Source organism: Papio anubis, unplaced genomic scaffold (assembly GCF_008728515.1).
Source record: "Papio anubis isolate 15944 unplaced genomic scaffold, Panubis1.0 scaffold158, whole genome shotgun sequence".
Lineage (NCBI taxonomy): Eukaryota > Metazoa > Chordata > Mammalia > Primates > Cercopithecidae > Papio > Papio anubis.
The window spans coordinates 158,584-179,722 of record NW_022161557.1 but is presented as its reverse complement, the minus strand read 5'-3'; the positions used below and the strand labels follow the sequence as shown (position 1 = coordinate 179,722).

The following is a 21,139-nucleotide window of genomic DNA, read 5'->3' as shown; positions in this document are numbered from 1 at the left end:
AATGATGGGGTTTCTAAGTTTCCCTCTATCTTTAATATTCTGTGAAGTTTGTCATTTAGTATACAAGTGGCCAACAAACATGAAAAAAAAAAGTTCAGTACCACTAATCATCAGAGAAGTGCAAACCAAAGCCAGAGTGAGATATCATCTCACACCAGTCAGAATGGTTATTATTTAAAAGTCAGAAAAGAACAGATGCTGGTAAGGTTGTGAAGAAAAGAAAACACTTATACACTGTTGGTAGGAATGTAAATTAGTTCAACTACTGTGGAAACAGTTTGGAGATTTCTCAGAGAACTTGGAACTACCATTCAACCTAGCAATTCCATTACTGGGTATGTACCCAAAGGAAAACAAATTGTTCTACCAAAAGACACATACACTTGTGTGTTAATTGCAGCACTATTCACAATAGCAAAGACATTAAATCACCCAAGGTGACCATCATTGGTGAACTGGATAAATAAGATGTGGTACACATATACCATGGAATACTATGCAGCCATAAACAAAAACAAAATCATGTCCTTTGCAGCAACATGGATGCAGCTGGAGGCCATTATTCTGAGTGAATTAATGCAGGAACAGAAAAATCAAATACCACATTTTCTCACTTATAAGTGGGAGGTAAATATTGGGTACACATGATCATAAAGATGAGAACAGTAGATACTGAGACTACTAGAGAGCGGAGAGAGGGAGGAGGGCAAGAGCTGAAAAACTCTCTGTTGAGTACTGTGCTTACTACCTGGGTGATGGGATGATTCATACCCCAAACCTCAGCATCATGCAATATACCCATGTAGTAAATCTGCACATATATCATTTGAATCTAAAATAAAAGTTGAAATTATTTCCTTAAAGTTTGTTATTTAGGACACATATTTCTGTATGGAGAATATTGAAATGGGTATTAGGTTTCTAGGCTAGTTCATAAAACCTCCTGAACAAGTAGTGTACATAAAATATTGTCCAAATAGAATGTTATTCAAGTATGTCTAATCACAAATTATAATGTTGTTTGTAATATAGCCGCGAAGCAACTCTTACCCCACTTTTATACCCTATCCTCCAGCAGCTTGGAGAAGGACAAGAAGCTGTGTTAGAGAGATAGATTCAATCCTTCTGGGTGTCAGAAATTCCATATTAAGACGCAAGTGGCTTAATCTGCACAACATCTAGATCTGTGCTGCCCAATATGGTAGCTACTAGCTACTTTTGCTATTTAAATTTAAATTAATTAAATAAAAAATTGATTTCTTCAGTCACATTAGCCACATTTCAAATGCTCAAAAGCCACATGTGATTAGTAGTTACCTTATTGGACAGAGCAGATATAGAACATTTTATTATTACAGAAAATTCTACTGGGCAGTTATTGATCTAGAACTGAACCTCCCTATGCCTACTTCTTACTGCAATGAATGCAGCATATTGTACTTTCATGTCTTTGTGTTTGGTTCTCTTGTGAGGACTAATCAGTCCAAATTGGATTAGTCTGCAATTGCCACATCAATTTTAATAAAAAAATTTCTTGACCTGAGTTTGAAAACTTTCTTTTGATAGCTTTTAATGCTTGGCAGTGGTGTTCGTGATGAAAACAGAAATTATTCATCTTTGGTGTCTATAGAGATAACTTTGAAAAAATACTTTGTAGGCAGCTGAGATTCTACTACAAAATGGAGCAAACCCTAATCAAAAAGATCAAAAACAGAAGAGTGCTTTGGATGAAGCAGATGATGAAAAAATGAAAGAATTACTAAAATCTTATGGTGCTATTGAGACTGATAATAGAGATGAGAGAGATGCTATAGTCAATGGTATGTATATCAATATTGCTGCTATTTTATACAGAGATATATCTCTGTTTAGGAAAATCTTCTGATTTGTTGTGTAAATTGTTTCATAACTAGGATAGATGTGTCCTATGTTTATTAAACTCTTCAAAAGCCATTATTTATTTTTAGAAATTAGCATTTAAAAATATGGTGTAATTTATAGATCATATGATCCTATTGGATTGGAGTTACATGTTGAAATGAAACCTATAGCATTCATCAAGCAAACATTAATCTCCCTAACATTAGATTTGAGATAGAGATATAATTGAAGCCAGGCAGATCAGCTTAGTTGTAGTAGGGCTGGAAAAGGGGTGACATTATACTGAAGTTTTTGCAACTAAGATTCCATTACTTCAAAATTTGTAATGATGCATATATCAGTTGGATTCATGCCAACTTTTAAAGAATCTAGTATTCTAGCATATTAGTTTTTTAAAGGAAATATACTTGTATATGTGTAATATATTTTGCAATGAAAAGAATATTTCAAGGGAATGTATGTACAATCAGGCAAAATTTTATGAACCATTTTAGCAATACTTTATACTTTATTAAGTATTGAGGAGAGGGAATTGTTCTTCCTTTTCCCTCATGCTCAAACCTTGACTCATAGAAGAAGATACTCAGGAATATATCTATATTCTCACCATGAGGGAGAATGCTGGGGAGAGCAATTGTGTAACACACTTCTCCCCTAGCCTACCAACATCCTTACCAACTGTTGATTTTCACGGAAGAATTACTAATATAATTGGTCAGAGCTAAGGATATTCATTGTGTTATATTTCACCAGTGGGCTAGATCATGGATAGGTCAAGGTCAAGAGTGAAACAAATTTCCTCTTTTCATTGCCTGCTACGATATAGTAAGTCCATAGGGTCAGGGCCTTTCTCAGAGGCCCAGCCATTTCACACTCCCTCTTCACAGCTATACCTGAAAGTTCCCATGATTTAGATTAGCTCAGTTTATCAGGGAAGTCTTGCATTTGGAGTTCTTGATAGATCTATTGTAAAGTGATAGATCTATTCCCACATATCTACTGTTTTTTGTTTCCTTGATCAGGTACCCCAGAAGGATGAAGAATATAGAGTACACTCATAATATAGAGAAAGGGAATCCAGAATGGGAGTAGGGTCCAAGAGAATTTACAGAGGCATTAATCAAGTCATGTGGACGTTGGAATCAGATAAGATCTGGTTTCAGTTCTGTGTGACATTGGGCAACTTCTTGAACCCCGCTAAGCCTCACTTTCCTCTTCTGCAAAATGGATATAATAAACTACCTACTTCACAGGTTCATATGAAGATTAAATGAGATGATTTATGGATAGTTTTTGGCACCCAGCATGTGACAAGTGCTCAGTAAATGTTAGCCATAAGTAGCCAATTGATGATGATGAGTACTGATTAAGATATAATAGTTGTAGACTTGACTTAGCCATCTCATCTGCATCACATTAAAACTGAAAAATAAAACTATATTTTTGCATATTCTTATTATATTTTCTAATTTTACTTTTTAAAGAAAAAATTCCTGCTGTCCAGTCTAAAAGACATAAACAGTGTTTTTGTGATGACGGCAAAACTATTGATTCACCTTTCCTTTCACACCAAGAAAGATCAAGTGAAAGCCTTTCTGTGGTGAGTGAAGTTAAAATTACTTCGTTCTTCATCTTAGAAAATGCCATTCTTTGAGTCAGCCAGTTAGTTATTGGCTAACGGCAATACTCTCCATTTTAATAACACAAAGATTGAAATTTTTTTATTATAAAAGATAAGATAATGAACAGAATGGGCCTGGAAGTTATGCTGTGTGGTTAACTCTTAATTATTTGCTTTGAATACAGAACTGTGGAGTAGCTGCTATCCTTTATACCTAGTTTGAGTTCTTTGGCTACTTCTTGTCCATAGACACTGCCACTGTCATAAATGTGTCTTTACTCACTTCCATAAGTGTCTAGGAGATGCAGGATATAGAAAAGATTCTGGAATCCAGACAGAGAAGAGGATTAAGCAGCCTGGTTTAGCTAACCTTGATCCCATATGGTTTATAGTAATACAATTTGCTGCAAAACCCACCATGTAAAAGGTAGCTTTTGAAAAAAAGAACATAGCAGTTGCTTAATAAGATATATATATTGATTGAAATTCTTAGTTAGACCAAAACACAAAGCTTAACTAGACACAAAATCTCAACCAAGGTAGCATCCTCAGTGAAACCTTATTTGGATAAGTCTTGGCCCATAGTGTCCAAGACTGAATACATTTACGATACAAGCAAAGCAGAAAGGAAAGTTGGCACCAAAAGATGTTTCTTTGTCCTAATCTGTGGATAGAGCTTAGCCTGGGCACAAATTCTCATCTTCTGTTTGCTTTTATAACCATAAATCGTTCACTGTATAAAGCGGTAAACCTTAGTGGTGTTTTTATTTTTGCTTGTTTTTTATATTTGTATTTTATAATTTCACTTGGATACATTTAATAAATGACAGCAGTAAGATTGCTGTACCAAATAATTAGATTATTTTATTACGTACTTTTTGAATATCTTTTGTGAGCACCAAAGTAAAATTTCAGGGCAACATATTTCAGAAGGCTTTGAGGATCTACATGTTTTAGAAATGAATGTGTATGGAGAGTATATTAAAGGATAGGTAATATGAGTCAATCAATCAATCATCATTAATGGAGCAATAGCTATGAACCCACAATGTTGAAACCATACACAAATATAAAAGGCATGCTTCTGCCCACAAGATCTCATTGTCCTGATGAGGAAATGTAATGTATAAGACATTATTATGTTAGTGTTAAATTATGTAGCACTGAATTTCTTAATTCTGAGAAAAAGGAAATCAGCATGGATTGGATAAGTCAGAAGTTTCCTGTATGAATGGGTTTTATATGATTATAATATTCACTATTTAAGGAGTTCTTACTTTGTGCTGACATTGTCCTTAGCATTTTAATGTGTTATACAATTCAGTCACAGAGAGGATAAATAACTTGCTGGAGTCACCTAGATAGGAAGAGGTGAAGCCAGGATTTACACCTGAAAGTCTGGTTCCAGAGCCCGCTCCACAATTCTCTCTCTCATAGGGAAAGAGAAGAATCAGGGCAGAGTGAATTGAAAGCATTCAAGGCAGGAAGATTGGTACTGACAAGGGCATGTAGAAGTAGTATTAAGTCCCCTTTGTGAATTTTTGAGAGAATAGTGTTTTGTACTTCTAAGATTAGGTATAAGATTTTAATAGTGTGCAGTGAAAGTCATAAGGCCTTAAAGTGAACTTGTTGTATATATGTACTTTCAATGTTATGTGATTTATTTTTCTCCTACACCTATAGTTTCAACAGAAGTCAGTGATAAATTGATTTCTTATGATTGCTACTTTTACATTCTATTTTCCAGGGTATCTACTACATAATTCAAAATATATTTGTTTGCTTTTGTTCAAATCTGCAACATTTATACAGTTAAAAAGTATGAGTACATTTTGAACATAGAGAGGAATGAGAATTTTTAGGAAAACTTTCTTTAGTATTTTATTTATTCTATGTTTGTCAATGGCATGTCAGAGAGCATATCTACCCCTTTGTAATGAAGTTTCAAATATTTTTATCTGACAGCATCAGACCCTCAGTGCCATTCTACAAGATATAGAAGAAAAACAAGAAAATTTATTAGAGTTTGAAATAAGAAACCCTGAAGATGCAGGTAAATATAGACTCATACTCAAGTATGATATTTTCAGATACCCAAGGTCATCTTCTTCTTAAGGTATATATTTATTTCAGAGCTCACAATGGCTGAAAAAGTGGTCTTCTATTTTTATGTGAGAGGATTTAAAGTGCTAGGAATTATTAATATCATTAAAAGTAACTTACTTAAAAAGTAAGTCCAAAGTAGACTTTTAATGATAGCTAAAAGGCTGATTTTATCACGATGCAAACCAGTAGTTTGTGTTGTTAAAGATACTTCTAGATGCAAAGTGCTGCATGAGTAATTTGAGAGACATTCAGAACTATGATCAGAGATAAGCTATACCAGTGATATGTTTAGATAATCCTATGACAGAAAATGTAAGATTGTGACAAGAGATGAGATTATGTTACCCTGTGGGTTGTCAGCTTCACCCAGCTATGGTAACCCTTAAAAGTAGATCAGAAATAGTGCAGTGGAAGGTGGTGCAGCAGTGACACAAAGAAAGCAAATCCTCCTACTTTCAGAAGAGCACATATAACAGGTGGATGTCTGACTGCAAAGATATCTTCCTGTTTTCAAAACACTGAAGATTCAAAATAGCAAATTAGACTCTGATCCCTGACCTAATAATCTTAATTTCTCAAACTTCAGTGAATATATGCAAGCCCTTGATGACTCACATATATATTTTTTGAGTTATGATTTATAAGGTGGAAAGTAGTGCCTGATAAATTCAGATCTGTGAATGTAAAAGTTAGTTAAAAGTAGTAAATAAAAGTAAGGTAATTTAAAGTACCTCATCAACCTTTTGTATAGCAGGATATAACTGTTCATCTCTTGTCCTAACTCATGTTTGTATAGTCTTTAAAAAAATAATCTCCTTTAAAATTTTACACATTCTACTTTTCATCCTGGCCTAACATGGTATGTGTTGTGTTTGGAGGAAACTAATAGAAAATAATTCATACCTCCAAACAAAAATATACAGTTAGTATATTTATTTCATTTACTATTTGTAATATCTTTTGCATCCAAGATGATTATTCCAGGTTTATAATTTTTTCATTATGGAAGGCATACAGATATACTTCAAGAAAAAGAGAAAAATGCTAAAATTAGCTATTGTCCTACCACAATATTTTGTTGTTTTATTTCCAGACCCCCGCCCCACATTTTTTTTTTTTTTGTCTGAGAACATAATAATGCAATTAGGCCTCAGTAAAACTCTTAAAAACATAGTTTTGATCATGATAGATATGGTAATTTTGCATTTTTTTCACAGTCTTCATTCCTAGTATTCAATAAATGTTCCACAGTTTCCTAAATTTTTCCCTTTTTGTTGAACATTTGGATGATTTCCAATTTTTTGCTGTTCTTCTACAATATGTAGCTTTTTCTGGACGTATTATCTTCTTCGGAAAGATTAACAGAATTGTAACTATTGGGTCAAATTATATAAGCATTTTAAATCTATTGATTTATATTGATAAATTCTGTTTTATAGATAGTACTAATTTTCATGTTGGAAGTGAAAATACTGATGCTACTAGCAGTGTACACATTAGTGTCTTTGTGTACACAGCTAGTAGCATCAGTATTTTCGTTTTAAATAACCTTACTAGTTTAATAAGAAAAATATGCCTGATATTTTCATTTGCCATGTTGCTTATTAGTGGTACTTTTTTTTTTTTTTTTTTTTTTTGAGATGGAGTTTCATTCTGTCACCAGGCTGGAGTGCAGTGGTGCGATCTCAGCTCACTGCAACTTCCGCCTCCCAGGTTCAAGCGATTCTTCTGCCTCAACCTCCCTAGGAGCTGGGACTACAGGCGCATGTACCATGCCCAGCTAATTTTTGTATTTTTAGTAAAGACAGTATTTCACCATGTTGGCCAGGATGGTCTTGATCTCTTGACCTCGTGATCTGCCCACCTCGGTCTTCCACAGTGCTGGGATTACAGACGTGAACCACTGCACCCAGCCCAATGGTACTTTTTCACTAGTTTTATTCCCTATTTTGAGAAGTGTTTCTATTATTTGTTTATTCATCAAGTGGAGCCTATTTATGTGTTACAATTACTTACCCCTTTTCCACCATAACTGCTGCAAATACTTTTTCAGTGACTTGTCTTTTTCTTTGCAATGTGTGTTAGTTTTTGTTTAAATATATACAATTACAAATTCTGTATAGTAAAAATTCATCGGCCTTTTTCTATTTATTTGAATGCCTCTAAAATTAGGAGCTTCTCCCCAACACCCCCAGGTTTTGTAGTTTAATTTTATTATATTATAGCTAATACATTGAATAATCTTGATGCTTTTATTTTTGTCTTACTGCCCTTAAGGAAGGAGAGGTAAGGCAGTGGGACCCTGGAGCTCTTGGATGGTAACTAATTACTGACTGTGGTTGGCTCTACCACTCCCTGACAGGTGTTTAAAACTCAGTCTCTGGAGAGCAGTTTTCTAAGACTCTTCTGAAATTTCTCTATGACCCATCAGGTTGGAACTCCTATGATGTGGGCAATACACATTGCCCTTTCCCTATGTCCTCTCAGTCTTCTCTCAGCTTCTTTTTTTTTTCTTTCTAATGAACCATCCTACACAGACTCTCACTGTCAGGTGGAAGCCCTCATAGGCAGGGTCACAGGGCAGGCTTCACAACAAGTCCTCAGGACCTTTGCACCTCAGGCCCACTGTTAGAAGGGAAGATAATTAATTCTCAGCTCAGCAGCAACTTTCTTTTGGCCCTGCTGGGGTAGCTTCTCATTTTTCAAGGTCTCTAGATATTCAAGAAGGAAGCCAGATACCAATTCATTGTCACCTCAACTTAGAGTTCAGTTAGGTTCTCTAAATAATCCTTTGAGGAACTTACCCTAGCAGGCTTGAGGTAAAGGAGAGAATCCCCTTTACCCCTTACTGCTGCTGCTGAATATGCAGATTCCCACTCAGGTAAGCAACTGCTCTCTAAAGAAATCTTTTTTCAAATTCACCCTCCTCCACATCTGACACTTGTTACAGCTTTGATCTGGCTGAGGGATCTGAGTAATGAGTCCCATTTTGTACATCTTTGAAAATTTTTCTGAAAGAGACCTTGCATTCACTTTTCTATCAGTTATCAACTGAACTGCTTCAACTGAACTGAGGCAGAAAATTGCCGTTGTTAATATTTTATAAATTTTCCCTAAGCATTCTAATGCGTAATTCATCTGAAATTTTTTTCTGTATTTAAGGATAGAATAGGTTTACCCCGTATTACAACCCATTTATTCATCGCTATTTGTTGAATAATTTCTCTCATCCTCGTTGTTTTGTAATACCTGATCAAGTAATAAAATATTACACATATTAGGACAATTATAGATTCTCTTTAATATACCATTGATTAATATCATCTTTGATAAAGAAGTGTGTGATACCAAACTATATGTAAAATATATTTCTGTTGTTTCTTATAGAAACATACTGAATATTTTAAGTTCCTGTAGTGCGTTATTTTTACCTATGGTTTAAAATTCAGTTGGAAAAGCTGGGATGACGGGGCACATAGATAATTTAAAATGTCTTTTAATAAACAGTGTCAAATCTGCTGAACAAAGTTATATCTAAATTCTTATTGATTGTACACATTTTCCTCCTTTGTTAGAATATGCATCATATTGTGAAACTAATCCTTAACTACAGTATTAGGGTGATAGAAACTACTCTGAGGACACTGACTCAATACTTATCAAATCATTTGTCTGATTTGCTGAGGGAATTTCTGAAACGAATTCTACCTCTGAACCTCATGTCATTTTCTACCACAGATTTTCTCAAGTTACTTTATGCAGAAAAATGTGCATTGGTCCAAAAAATTAGGAAAAATTTTAAGAAACAAAGCCGAAAGTGAAAGAAACAACAAATAGCTTAAAAGAATTAAAATATATGCATTTAACCCTTTCAGTTTCCTACTTGTGCATCTGGATTTGTACATAACCCACATTTGTGGGTAATCATGTGGATCTGTGTTGGGAGGAAGGTCATTATGCCTTTACTTGGAAAGCAAAGGAAGAAAGTTGGAAAAGTTTAAGTAATTATTGTAATGGTGGTTTGTAAGATCTACAGGTGACCTTAGGTATCATATAGTACCATGTAAATGTTATTATAAGTGCAAAGAACAAGAACTGACAGCATGATTCTATTTTTTAAGTGCATATAATGTATACATAGTGTAAGTATTTAAAATAATAAATATATAACACAAATTTTACAAACACACACACCCCTAAAGTATTAACAGTAATCTCCTTTGTTGAATACATTAGAGGAAAAACAGTGGGGTGAGTAGGGATACTCTTACTTTTCATCTTTGTAAATATTTATATGGTTTGAAAAAATTTTGCAATGTTAATGTATTCCTTTTGTATTTTAAAAAATAAAATAATTTTAACAGACAAAATATCTTCTTTTACTACCTTCATTTCACAGGTAAGAAAGTTAACCGTGTAAGTTACATGACTTATCCAGGCTCACAAAACTTAGTCAGTGGGGCAACAGGATTAGAACTCAGGCTGGCCTACTCTTTTACAGTATTCTTATCTATACACTTCAGGGCATTTCCGTAGATTGACATTGTTAAGTAAGCCTTAATTGAGATATCTGGGTCATTAATACTGGGGAAGAGCATAGGGAATAATGGCTTTTTAAAATTAACAATAGGGCTAATTCTCATATGACCAAATTTGACATTCACTATCCTTCAGTTAGCTAACTTTTTATTGTCATGTTTCTAGAACAATACATTGAGAAGATGTTAAATATAAAAGAGATTATGGATAATGTGCTTGCCAAGCAGAAAGCAGAAAGGGATGATCTGGCTAAAAAATACAGGTGAGTAGAAAAAGGGAAAAAAAAAGAGTGCTTCTGAGTTTCTAGAATTTTTCCTTTTTAGCTGCAGTAGTTGTCTAGATTTCTTAAGAATACAAAAACACATTGCTTAGGGCCAAAAAATGACTTTATAAGGTTGTCTCATCTTTTACCACCGTGGAAAATTATACTTCCCAGAAAGATATTTTTCTACATTATTACTTGAAATAGTCAAAAAAGAACATTTCAATATCTTAAAAAGTTGTCTACAGTAGAGAATTTTATGAAAGCTTTTCTGGTTGTGAATCCCACAGATAAATTTATTTCTTTAGCACACTCAAATTTTCTACACTAAAACAATGTTTCTTTTTGCTGTCACAAATGTGCTTCTAAGCAGTTGATAAATCAGTTGATTAATTTTGTGTTTTATTGTATTTCTAAAATCCCAAGGTCCTTAAAGAGTTTTGTCCTGATTATATTGGTTATATACCTCTTCTCATATTTTTTGTGAAAAAAAGTTACATTTTTTTTTCTTGTTTTGGCATTATTTTTTATTAGTTTTTAATAGACTTAACTACTTATGCTCCCTATTCTTTATTCACAATTTTCTAAACGTGTCCTTATATATTCTTCTCTTATAATCATTTAATGTCTATTATGTATTCAATTTTTTTCTGAACTTATTTTTAAAAATCAGTTTTCTATTTTTATTTTTAATCCCCATTTTGCCTTCTTCTCCAGTGAAGAGCTAACATAAGTTCCCTTCTATTTCGTCCTTGTTTTCCTGTCAATATAAAGCAGTGAGCTTCTATAATCTACATATGGGTAATTTTAGGGGACTTCAGAGAGGCTTGCTTGAATTTCCTTTAGTGTCCTGTGGTTAACAATGTACTACACCTGGAATTTTCAAAAGTTTCTGATCAATTGGAGTTTCACTATGTAAATTCTTATTAATATTGCTATAAGACTTCACATCTTGGTGTGGGTAATCTAAAGTTTTGTCTCTGAACTCCTTGTTTCACATAGTTTTAAGTCTGATGTTATGCATTTCTTTTGCATATTATGCTACCAGTTGTTTGCTAATCTGAGTCCTTCTTCTTGCTGATTTTTTCACTTATGTATACTACTTCTTTTAACATCCAGTCTGCTGGGAGTTTAGTATCAGCTCTAAACTTTGATAGGAGAGGCAAGATATATATCTATACTATAGATATATATCTATACTATTGCTTTTCCTTAAAACAGCAGCTCTTAAACTGTGGTCCAGGGAACCCTGGTGGGGTTCCTGAGACCGTTTCACAGGATCTGTGAAGTCAAAACTATTTTTTAATAATAATACTAAGATGTTATTGCTCTCTTGCTCTCATTCTCTCATGAATGTACAGTGGAATTTTTCAGAGGCCACATGATACATGATAAAGCCTGATAGAATGTGTTGTGTATTCTTTTGTTTAAAAAGTTTTCTCAGTTTTAATTTCTAAAACAGTAAATACTGATAGATATTCATACACACAAAAGCTGTTTGGGTTCCTCAATAATTTTTAAAAGTACAAATAGTTCCTGAGACCAAAAAGTTTGAGAACCGCTGAAAACAAAGTATCCGATAATCTGAAGGTCAGGGTGGGATTGGTGGGCATAATCAAAAGACAAAAGTATGAACATGTGAAAAGCCATTTCCTCTTCCTTAGTCCTCAGGGTCTTGAGAAATTCAGTTTGGGGAAGACACACAGAATGATGATTTCCTGGGTAGTCCCTCTGGACTTGGAAGTGTCTTCATACAGGTTCAAAATACAATTATGGTAATTACTTGGGGAACAAACATTTCTCAGGTCTAGCTGAAGTATGATTATTCACAAAACAATCTTGTTCTTCCATAGCTAAGAGAACCTGAATAGAACTTTCAAATTGTACTTACTAATAAACAGGTAAGCAAGCCCCAAATTTGAAGAATGATGACTTTCCTTAGCCACCAATTGCTACCTTCCAACCTATAGATGCTACCTTCCAATCTATAGATGTTTAGATAGATGATCCAAGTTTTGTTTATCTTTTAGAGTTGACTCGCAATTGATAATAATGATATGAATATAAAATCTTGATAACCTTACTGTCAACTCCTTAAGAAAAGGGCACACTTACCTTAAATAAAGGAATCAGTTTCCTCTCAAAGGAAATATTTTGTGTCAACAGGCTGCAGGTGGTCAGATTAAAAAAATCAAAGGCAGTAAATTGCACAGGTATAGTTCTGTGTATTTTAAAGTTATTAAAATTGAGACAAAGTATCTTTGACCTCTAAATGACTGCTTTAAAAAGTTTTCTGCTGTTACTGCATTTTTTTCTCTTTCTGTTTCTTCCTATAGGATATCCATAGAGTCATTTAAGCATGGAGCCCTGAGAGAACAATTGGCCAACTTGGTGGCAAGACAGAAGAGTCTTTTAGTTGTGGCAAAAAACCAGAAAAGAATAAGCCTGAAAATTCAAAACTATAAAAATGTTACATCATTGCCTTGTCTTAGTTTAAGGAAGCTCCCACCCAGGTCAGAAAACTGCAGTGAAAAGGACAACCAAGAACTCACTAGTCTGGAAAATTTAGAGCATCCCCAATCAGGTTTACTTTCTCCTGTTTGTGGAAGCATGCAGGAAACACAATTGTCTCTGGAAACTTGGAACTACAGCCAAAATACCAACATTTGTCTAAATTCAGAGGCAGTGAGAAGGGGAGAATTTTCTGGAAATGATGTGAATTCTAAACAAAATGTCAGTGATTGTACCTTGGATGGTTTTCCAAAATCCCAACATTCAGATGGCACAGAGAATAATAAATTACCATCCCAACCTGTTGCTTTTATTGGTCAAACAGAATATTCACAGAAAGAGAAAGAGAATGATCTTATAGAAGCTACAGACAAAGACCATGAATTCTGTATTCCTTCCCCAGTAATTGGCAAATTAAATATTTCAGAAACTGCAAGTGTCCTTGCCGAAAATTCTGCCCATCCATCAAATATTATTTGTGATCAGGACCTTTCCAATTATCATCCCAAAAGAGGAAACAGGAAAACAACTTCCCGGCAATCACCTACAGGGGCATCAGAATCCCTGGCACATCAAGGGGTTGCTGTCTTAGGCAGTGATACAGTGCATCCGATGAAACCATATCGTAAAAAATCAGTTTCTGCTGTTCCACGTGCAGATGACAGTCAGATCTCCTCTTCCTCTGGATCTGGGCAACAAGATATTATAAAAAAGCCTTTAAACTACAGTACAGCTCCTAAAAAGAAATGTATTCAGATAAAAGATTTGATATTACTAGGAAGAATTAACCCAGGAAATAACATTCTGGAATTCAAAACACAGGTATTCTATATTTTATTCTCTAAAATCATGCAAATTTTATAAATAAGTTAGTAAATGTTGCTGTCACATAATGTAGACATTTAGCTCTGATTTGGGAAATGGGGTTTTGCTGGGCTTCCTGAATGGAGGGACACAACCATTGTATTCTTAGCAAGTGAATTCATATTTCTGAAATTGCCCTGATACATTTATTTTTATTTTTTAAATTTTAATTTTTAAGTTCCAGGATACATGTGCAGGATGTGCAGGTTTGTTACATAGATAAACAAGTGGCATGGTGGTTTACTGCACCTGTCAACCCATAACCTAGGTATTAAACCCAGCATGCATTGGCTATTTTTCCTAATGCTCTCCCTCCCTCAACCCCATTCCCCAGCAGGCCCCAGTGTGTGCTGTTCCCCTTCCTGTGTCCACGTGTTCTCATTGTTCAGCTCCCACTTGTAAGTCAGAACATGCAGCATTTGATTTTCTATTCCTGCATTAGTTTGCTGAGGATAATGGCTTCCAGCTGCGTTCATGTCTCTGCAGAGGACATGATCTCATTCCTTTTTATGGCTGCATAGTATTCCATGGAGTATATGTACCACATTTTGTTTATCTGGTCTATCATTGATGGGCATTTGGTTGATTCCATGTCTTTGCTATTGTGAACAGTGCTGCAGTGACCATACATGTGCATGTATCTTTGTAACAGAATAATTTATATTCCTTTGGGTATATGCCCAGTAATAGGATTGCTGGGGCAAATGGTATTTCTGGTTCTAGATCTTTGAGGAGTCACCACACTGTCTTTCACAATGGTTGAACTAATTTACATTCCCACCAACAGTGTAAAAGCATTCCTATTTATCTGCAACCTTGCCAGCATCAGTTGTTTCTTGACTTTTTAATAATCACTGTTCTGACTGGTGTGAGAAGGTATCTCATAGTGGTTTTGATTTGCATTTCTCTAATGATCAGTGATGTTGAGCTTTTATTCATATGGTTTTTGGCCATATGAATGTCTTCTTTAAACCTGACAAAAACAAGCAATGGAGAAATGATTCCCTATTTAATAAATGCTGAGAGAACTGGCTAGCCATATGCAGAAAATTGAAACTGGACCCCTTCCTTACACCTTATACAAAAATTAACTCAAGATGGATTAAAGGATCAGAGGTTCCAAGATGGCCAAATAGGAACAGCTCTAGTCTACAGCTCCTAGCGTGAGCAACTCAGAAGACGGGTGATTTCTGCATTTCGAACTGAGGTACTGGGTTCATCTCACTGGGGCTTGTCGGAGAGTGGGTGCAGCCCATGGAGCATGAGTCAAAGCAGGGCGGGGCATCGCCTCACCAGGGAAGTACAAGGGGTCGGGGAATTCCCTTTCCTAGCCAAGGGAAGCTATGACAGATGGTACCTGGAAAATCGGGACACTCCCACCCTAATACTGCACTCTTCCCATGGTCTTAGCAAACGATACACTAGGAGATTATATCCTACGCCTGGCTCGGAGGGTCCCACACCCACGGAGCCTCACTCACTGCTAGCATAGCAGTCTGAGATCGAACTGTAAGGTGACAGCAAGGCTGGGGGAGGGGCGTCCGCCATTGCTGAGGCTTGAGTAGGTAAAAAAAGCAGCCAGGAAGCTCAAACTGGGTGGAGCCCACCACATCCCAACGAGGCCTGCCTGCCTCCGTAGACTCCACCTCTGGGGACAGGACATAGCTGAACAAAAGGCAGCAGAAACTTCTGCAGACTTAAACGTCCATCTGACAGCTTTGAAGAGATTAGTGGTTCTCCCCGCATGGAGTTTGAGATCTGAGAACGGACAGACGGCCTCTTCAAGTGGGTCCCTGAACACCGAGTAGCCTAACTGGGAGGTACCTCCCAGTAGGGGCCGACTGACACCTCATACGGCCGGGTGTCCCTCTAAGACAAAGCTTCCAGAGGAAGAATCAGGCAGCAACATTTTCCGTTCTGCAATATTTGCTGTTCTGCAGCCTCTGCCAGTGATACCCAGGCAAACAGGGTCTGGAGTGGACCTCCAGCAAACTCCAACAGACCTGCAGCTGAGGGTCCTGACTGTTAGAAGGAAAACTAACAAACAGAAAGGACATCCACACCAAAACTCCATCTGTACATCACCATCATCAAAAACCAAAGGTAGATAAAATGACAAAGATGGGGAGAAACCAGAGCAGAAAAGCTGAAAATTCTAAATATCAGAGTGCCCCTTCTCCTCCAAAGGAACGCAGCTCCTCGCCAGAAACAGAACAAAGCTGGATGGAGAATGACTTTGAGGGGTGGAGAGAAGGCTTCAAATGATCGGTAATAACAAACTCCGAGCTAAAGGAGGATGTTTAAACCCATCGCAAAGAAGCTAAAAACCTTGAAAGAAAATTAGACGAATGGCTAACTAGAATAAACAGCATAAAGAAGACCTTAAATGACCTGATGGAGCCGAAAACCATGGCATGAGAACTACATGACGCATGCACAAACTTCAGTAGCCAATTCGATCAAGTGGAAGAAAGGGTATCAGTGATTGAAGATCAAATGAATGAAATGAAACAGGAGGAGAAGTTTAGAGAATAAAGAGTAAAAAGAAAGAAACAAAGCCTCCAAGAAATATGGGACTATGTGAAAAGACCAAATCTACGTCTGATCAGTGTACCTGAAAGTGGCAGGGAGAATGGAACCAAATTGGAAAACACTCTTCAGGATATTATCCAGGAGAACTTCCCCAACCTAGCAAGGCAGGCCAACATTCAAATTCAGGAAATACAGAGAACGCCATAAAGATACTCCTCAAGAAGAGCAACTCCAAGTCACATAATTGTCAGATTCACCAAAGTTGAAATGAAGGAAATAATGTTAAGGGCAGCCAGAGAGAAAGGTCAAGTTACTCACAAAGGGAAGCCCATCAAACTAACAGCAGATCTCTTGGCAGAAACTCTACAAGCCAGAAGAGAGTGGGGGCCAATATTCAACATTCTTAAAGAATTTTCAGCCCAGAATTTCATATCCAGCCAAACTAAGTTTCACAAGTGAAGGAGAAATAAAATCCTTAAAAGACAAGCAAATGCTGAGAGATTTTGTCACCACCAGGACTGCCTTACAAGAGCTCCTGAAGGAATCACTAAACATGGAAAGGAACAACTGGTACCAGCCCCTGCAAAAACATGTCAAATTGTAAAGACCATCAATGCTAAGAAGAAACCGCATCAACTAACGAGCAAAATAACCAGCTAACATCATTATGACAGGATCAAATTCACACATAACAATATTGACCTTAAATGAAAATGGGCTAAATGCTCCAGTTAAAAGACACAGACTGGCAAATTGGAAAAAGAGTCAAGACCCAACAGTGTGCTGTATTCAGGAGACCCATCTCATGGGCAGAGACACACATAGGCTCAAAATAAAGGGATGGAGGAAGATCTACCAAGCAAATGGAAAACAGAAAAAAGCAGGGGTTGCAATCCTAGTCTCTGATAAAACAGACTTTAAACCGACAAAGACCAAAAGAGACAAAGAAGGCCATTACATAATGGTAAAGGATCAATTCAACAAGAAGAGCTAACTATCCTAAATATATATGCACCCAATACAGGAACACCCAGATTCATAAAGCAAGTCCTCAGAGACCTACAAAGAGACTTAGACTCCCACACAATAATAATGGGAGACTTTAACACCCCACTGTCAACATTAGACAGATCAACAAGACAGAGGGTTAACAAGGATATCCAAGAATTGAACTCAGCTCTGCACCAAGCCGACCTAATAGACATCTACAGAACTGTCCACCCCAAATCAACAGAATATACATTCTTCTCAGCACCACATTGCACTTATTCCAAAATTGACCACATAGTTGGAAGAAAAGCACTCCTCACCAAATGTAAAAGAACAGATATTATAGCAAACTGTCTCTCAGACTACAGTGCAATCAAAGTAGAACTCAGGATTAAGAAACTCACTAAAAACTGCTCAACTACATGGAAACTGAACAACCTGCTCCTGAATGACTACTGGGTACATAACGAAATGAAGGCAGAAATAAAGATGTTCTTTGAAACCAATGAGAACAAAGACACAACATACCAGAATCTCTGGGACACATTTAAAGCAGTATGTCGGGGGAAATTTATAGCACTAAATGCCCACAAGAGAAAGCAGGAAAGATCTAAAATTGACACCCTAACATCACAATTAAAAGAACTAGAGAAGCAAGAGCAACCACATTCAAAAGCTAGCAGAAGGCGAGAAATAACTAAGATCAGAGCAGAACTGAAGGAGTTAGAGACACAAAAAAAACTTCAAAAAATCAATGAATCCAGGAGCTGATTTTTTGAAAAGATCAACAAAATTAATAGACCACTAGCAAGACTAGTAAAGAAGAAAAGAGAGAAGAACCCAATAGGCACAATAAAAAATGATAAAGGGGATATCATCACTGATCCCACAGAAATACAAACTACAATCAGAGAATACTATAAATACCTCTATACAAATAAACTAGAAAATCTAGAAGAAATGGATAAATTCCTGGACACATACACCCTCCCAAGACTAAACCAGGAAGAAGTTGAATCTCTGAATAGACCAATAACAGGCTCTGAAATTGAAGCAATAATTAATAGCCTGCCAACCAAAAAAAGTCCAGGACCAGATGGATTCACAGGCTAATTCTACCAGAGGTACAAGGAGGAGCTGGTACCATTCCTTCTGAAACTGTTCCAATCAATAGAAAAAGAGGGAATCCTCCCTAACTCATTTTATGAGGCCAGCGTCATCCTGATACTAAAGCCTGGTAGAGACACAACAAAAAAAGAGAATTTTAGACCAATATCCCTGATGAACATCGATGCAAAAATCCTCAATAAAATACTGGCAAACTGAATCCAGCAGCAGATCAAAAAGCTTATCCACCATGATCAAGTTGGCTTCATCCCTGGGGTGCAAGTCTGGTTCAACATATGAAAATCAATAAATGTAATCCATCATAAAAATAGAACCAAAGACAAAAACCACATGATTATCTCAATAGATGCAGAAAAGGCCTTCGACAAAATTCAACAGCCCTTCTTGCTAAAAACTCTCAATAAACTAGGTACAGATAGGATATATCTGAAAATAATAAGAGCTATTTATGACAAACCCACAGCCAATATCATACTGAATGGGCAAAAACTGGAAGCATTCTCTTTGAAAACTGGCACAAGACAGGGATGTCCTCTCTCACCACTCCTATTCAACATAGTGTTGGAAGTTCTGGCCAGGGCAATCAGGAAGGAGAAAGAAATAAAGGGAATTCAATTAGGAAAAGAGGAAGTCCAATTGTCCCTGTTTTCAGATGACATGATTGTATATTTAGAAAACCCCATCGTCTCACCCCAAAGCCTTCTTAAGCTGATAAGCAACTTCAGCAAAGTCTCAGGATACAAAATCAATGTGCAAAAATCACAAGAATTCCCATACACCAATAACAGACAGAGAGCCAAATCATGAGTGAACTCCCATTCACAATTGCTTCAAAGAGAATAAAATACCTAGGAATCCAACTTACAAGGGATGTGAAGGACCTCTTTAAGGAGAACGACAAACCACTGCTCAGCGAAATAAAAGAGGACACAAACAAATGGAAGAACATTCTATGCTCATGGATAGGAAGAATCAATATCATGAAAATGGCCATACTGTCCAAGGTAATTTACAGATTCAATGCCATCCCCATCAAGCTACCAATGACTTTCTTCACAGAATTGGAAAAAACTACTTTAAAGTTCATATGGAACCGAAAAAGAACCCGCATTACCAAAACAATCCTAAGCCAAAAGAACAAAGTTGGATGCATCACGCTACCTGACTTCAAAGGATACTACAAGGCTACTGTAACCAAAACAGCATGGTACTAGTACCAAAACAGAGATACAGACCAATGGAACAGAAAAGAGCCCTCAGAAATAATACCACACATCTACACCGATTTGATCTTTGACAAACCTGACAAAAACAAGAAATGGGGAAATGATTCCCTATTTAATAAGTGGTGCTGGGAAAACTGGGTAGCCATATGTAGAAGGCTGAAACTGAATCCCCTCCTTACACCTTATACAAAAATTAATTCAAGATGGATTAAAGACTTAAATGTCAGACCTAAAACCATAAAAACCCTAGAAGAAAACCTAGGCAATACCATTCAGGACATAGGCATGGGCAAGGACTTCATGACTAAAACACCAAAAGCAATGGCAACAAAAACCAAAATTGACAAATGGGATCTAATTAAACTAAAGAGCTTCTGCACAACAAAAGAAACTACCATCAGAGTGAACAGGCAACCTACAGAATGGGAGAAAATTTTTACCATCTATCCATCTGACAAAGGGCTAATATCCAGAATCTACAAAGAACTTAAATTTACAAGAAAAAATCAAACAACTGCATCAAAAAGTGGGCAAAGGATACAGACACTCCTCAAAAGAAGACATTTATGCAGCCAGCAGACACATGGAAAAAATGCTCATTATCACTGGCCATCAGAGAAATGCAAATCAAAACCACAATGAGATACCATCTCACACCAGTTAGAATGACGATCATTAAAAAGTCAGGAAACAACAGGTGTTGGAGAGGATGTGGAGAAATAGGAACGCTTTTACACTGTTGGTGGGACTGTAAACTAGTTCAACCATTGTGGAAGACAGTGTGGTGATTCCTCAAGGATCTAGAACTAGAAATACCATTTGACCCAGCCATCCCATTACTGGATATATACCCAAAGGATTATAAATCATGCTGCTATATAGACACATGCACACATATGTTTACTGTGGCACTATTCACAATAGTAAAGACTTGGAACCAACCCAAATGTCCATTAATGATAGACTGGATTAAGAAAATGTGGCACATATACGCCATGGAATATGATGCAGCCATAAAAAGGATGAGTTCATGTCCTTTGTAGGGGCATGGATGAAGCTGGAAACCATCATTCTGAGCAAACTGTTGCAAGGACAGAAAACCAAACACCGCGTTTTCTCACTCATAGGTGGAAATTGAACAATGAGAACACTTGAACACAGGGTGGGGAACATCACACACTGGGCCTTCTTCATGCTCTGTTGCAAATGAAGTTAATTCCTTCGGGAGGAGATTAGGAGCTATCTATTTTAAGGCCTACTTCTCTTCTCAGGCAGAATCCCTGAGCCATGGCCCTGGAGCTGAGGGTGAGGACAAAGGTGATATTTCAAGTGATACCCTTGCTTTAGGAGCTGAGCATTTGGTAGAGGGGAGGCAGTAGCTTCATGTCTTTTCAGTTTGCCTCTCCCAATGTGAAACCACCACCTTACAAGCCAAAGCAAGGGTGATCGGGATCCCAGCATTCTCAGTGGTGCCATGCC

At 36.6% G+C, this 21,139-nt stretch overlaps 1 protein-coding gene across 2 annotated transcripts in view; it reads left to right on the top strand.

Annotated features, from left to right (window-relative positions):
• Positions 1–599: 599 nt before the first annotated feature.
• Positions 600–21,139, top strand: part of LOC116272682 (ankyrin repeat domain-containing protein 31-like) — a 37,613-nt gene continuing 17,073 nt past the window's right edge. For both annotated transcript variants that reach the window (XM_031661449.1, XM_031661448.1), the window contains exons 1-5: positions 600–1,820; positions 3,366–3,481; positions 5,468–5,555; positions 10,313–10,409; positions 12,746–13,742. In XM_031661449.1, coding sequence (XP_031517309.1) covers positions 1,748–1,820; positions 3,366–3,481; positions 5,468–5,555; positions 10,313–10,409; positions 12,746–13,742 — 1,371 coding nt within the window. In that variant the 5' untranslated portion in view covers positions 600–1,747. The remainder of the gene's footprint in view (positions 1,821–3,365; positions 3,482–5,467; positions 5,556–10,312; positions 10,410–12,745; positions 13,743–21,139) is intronic.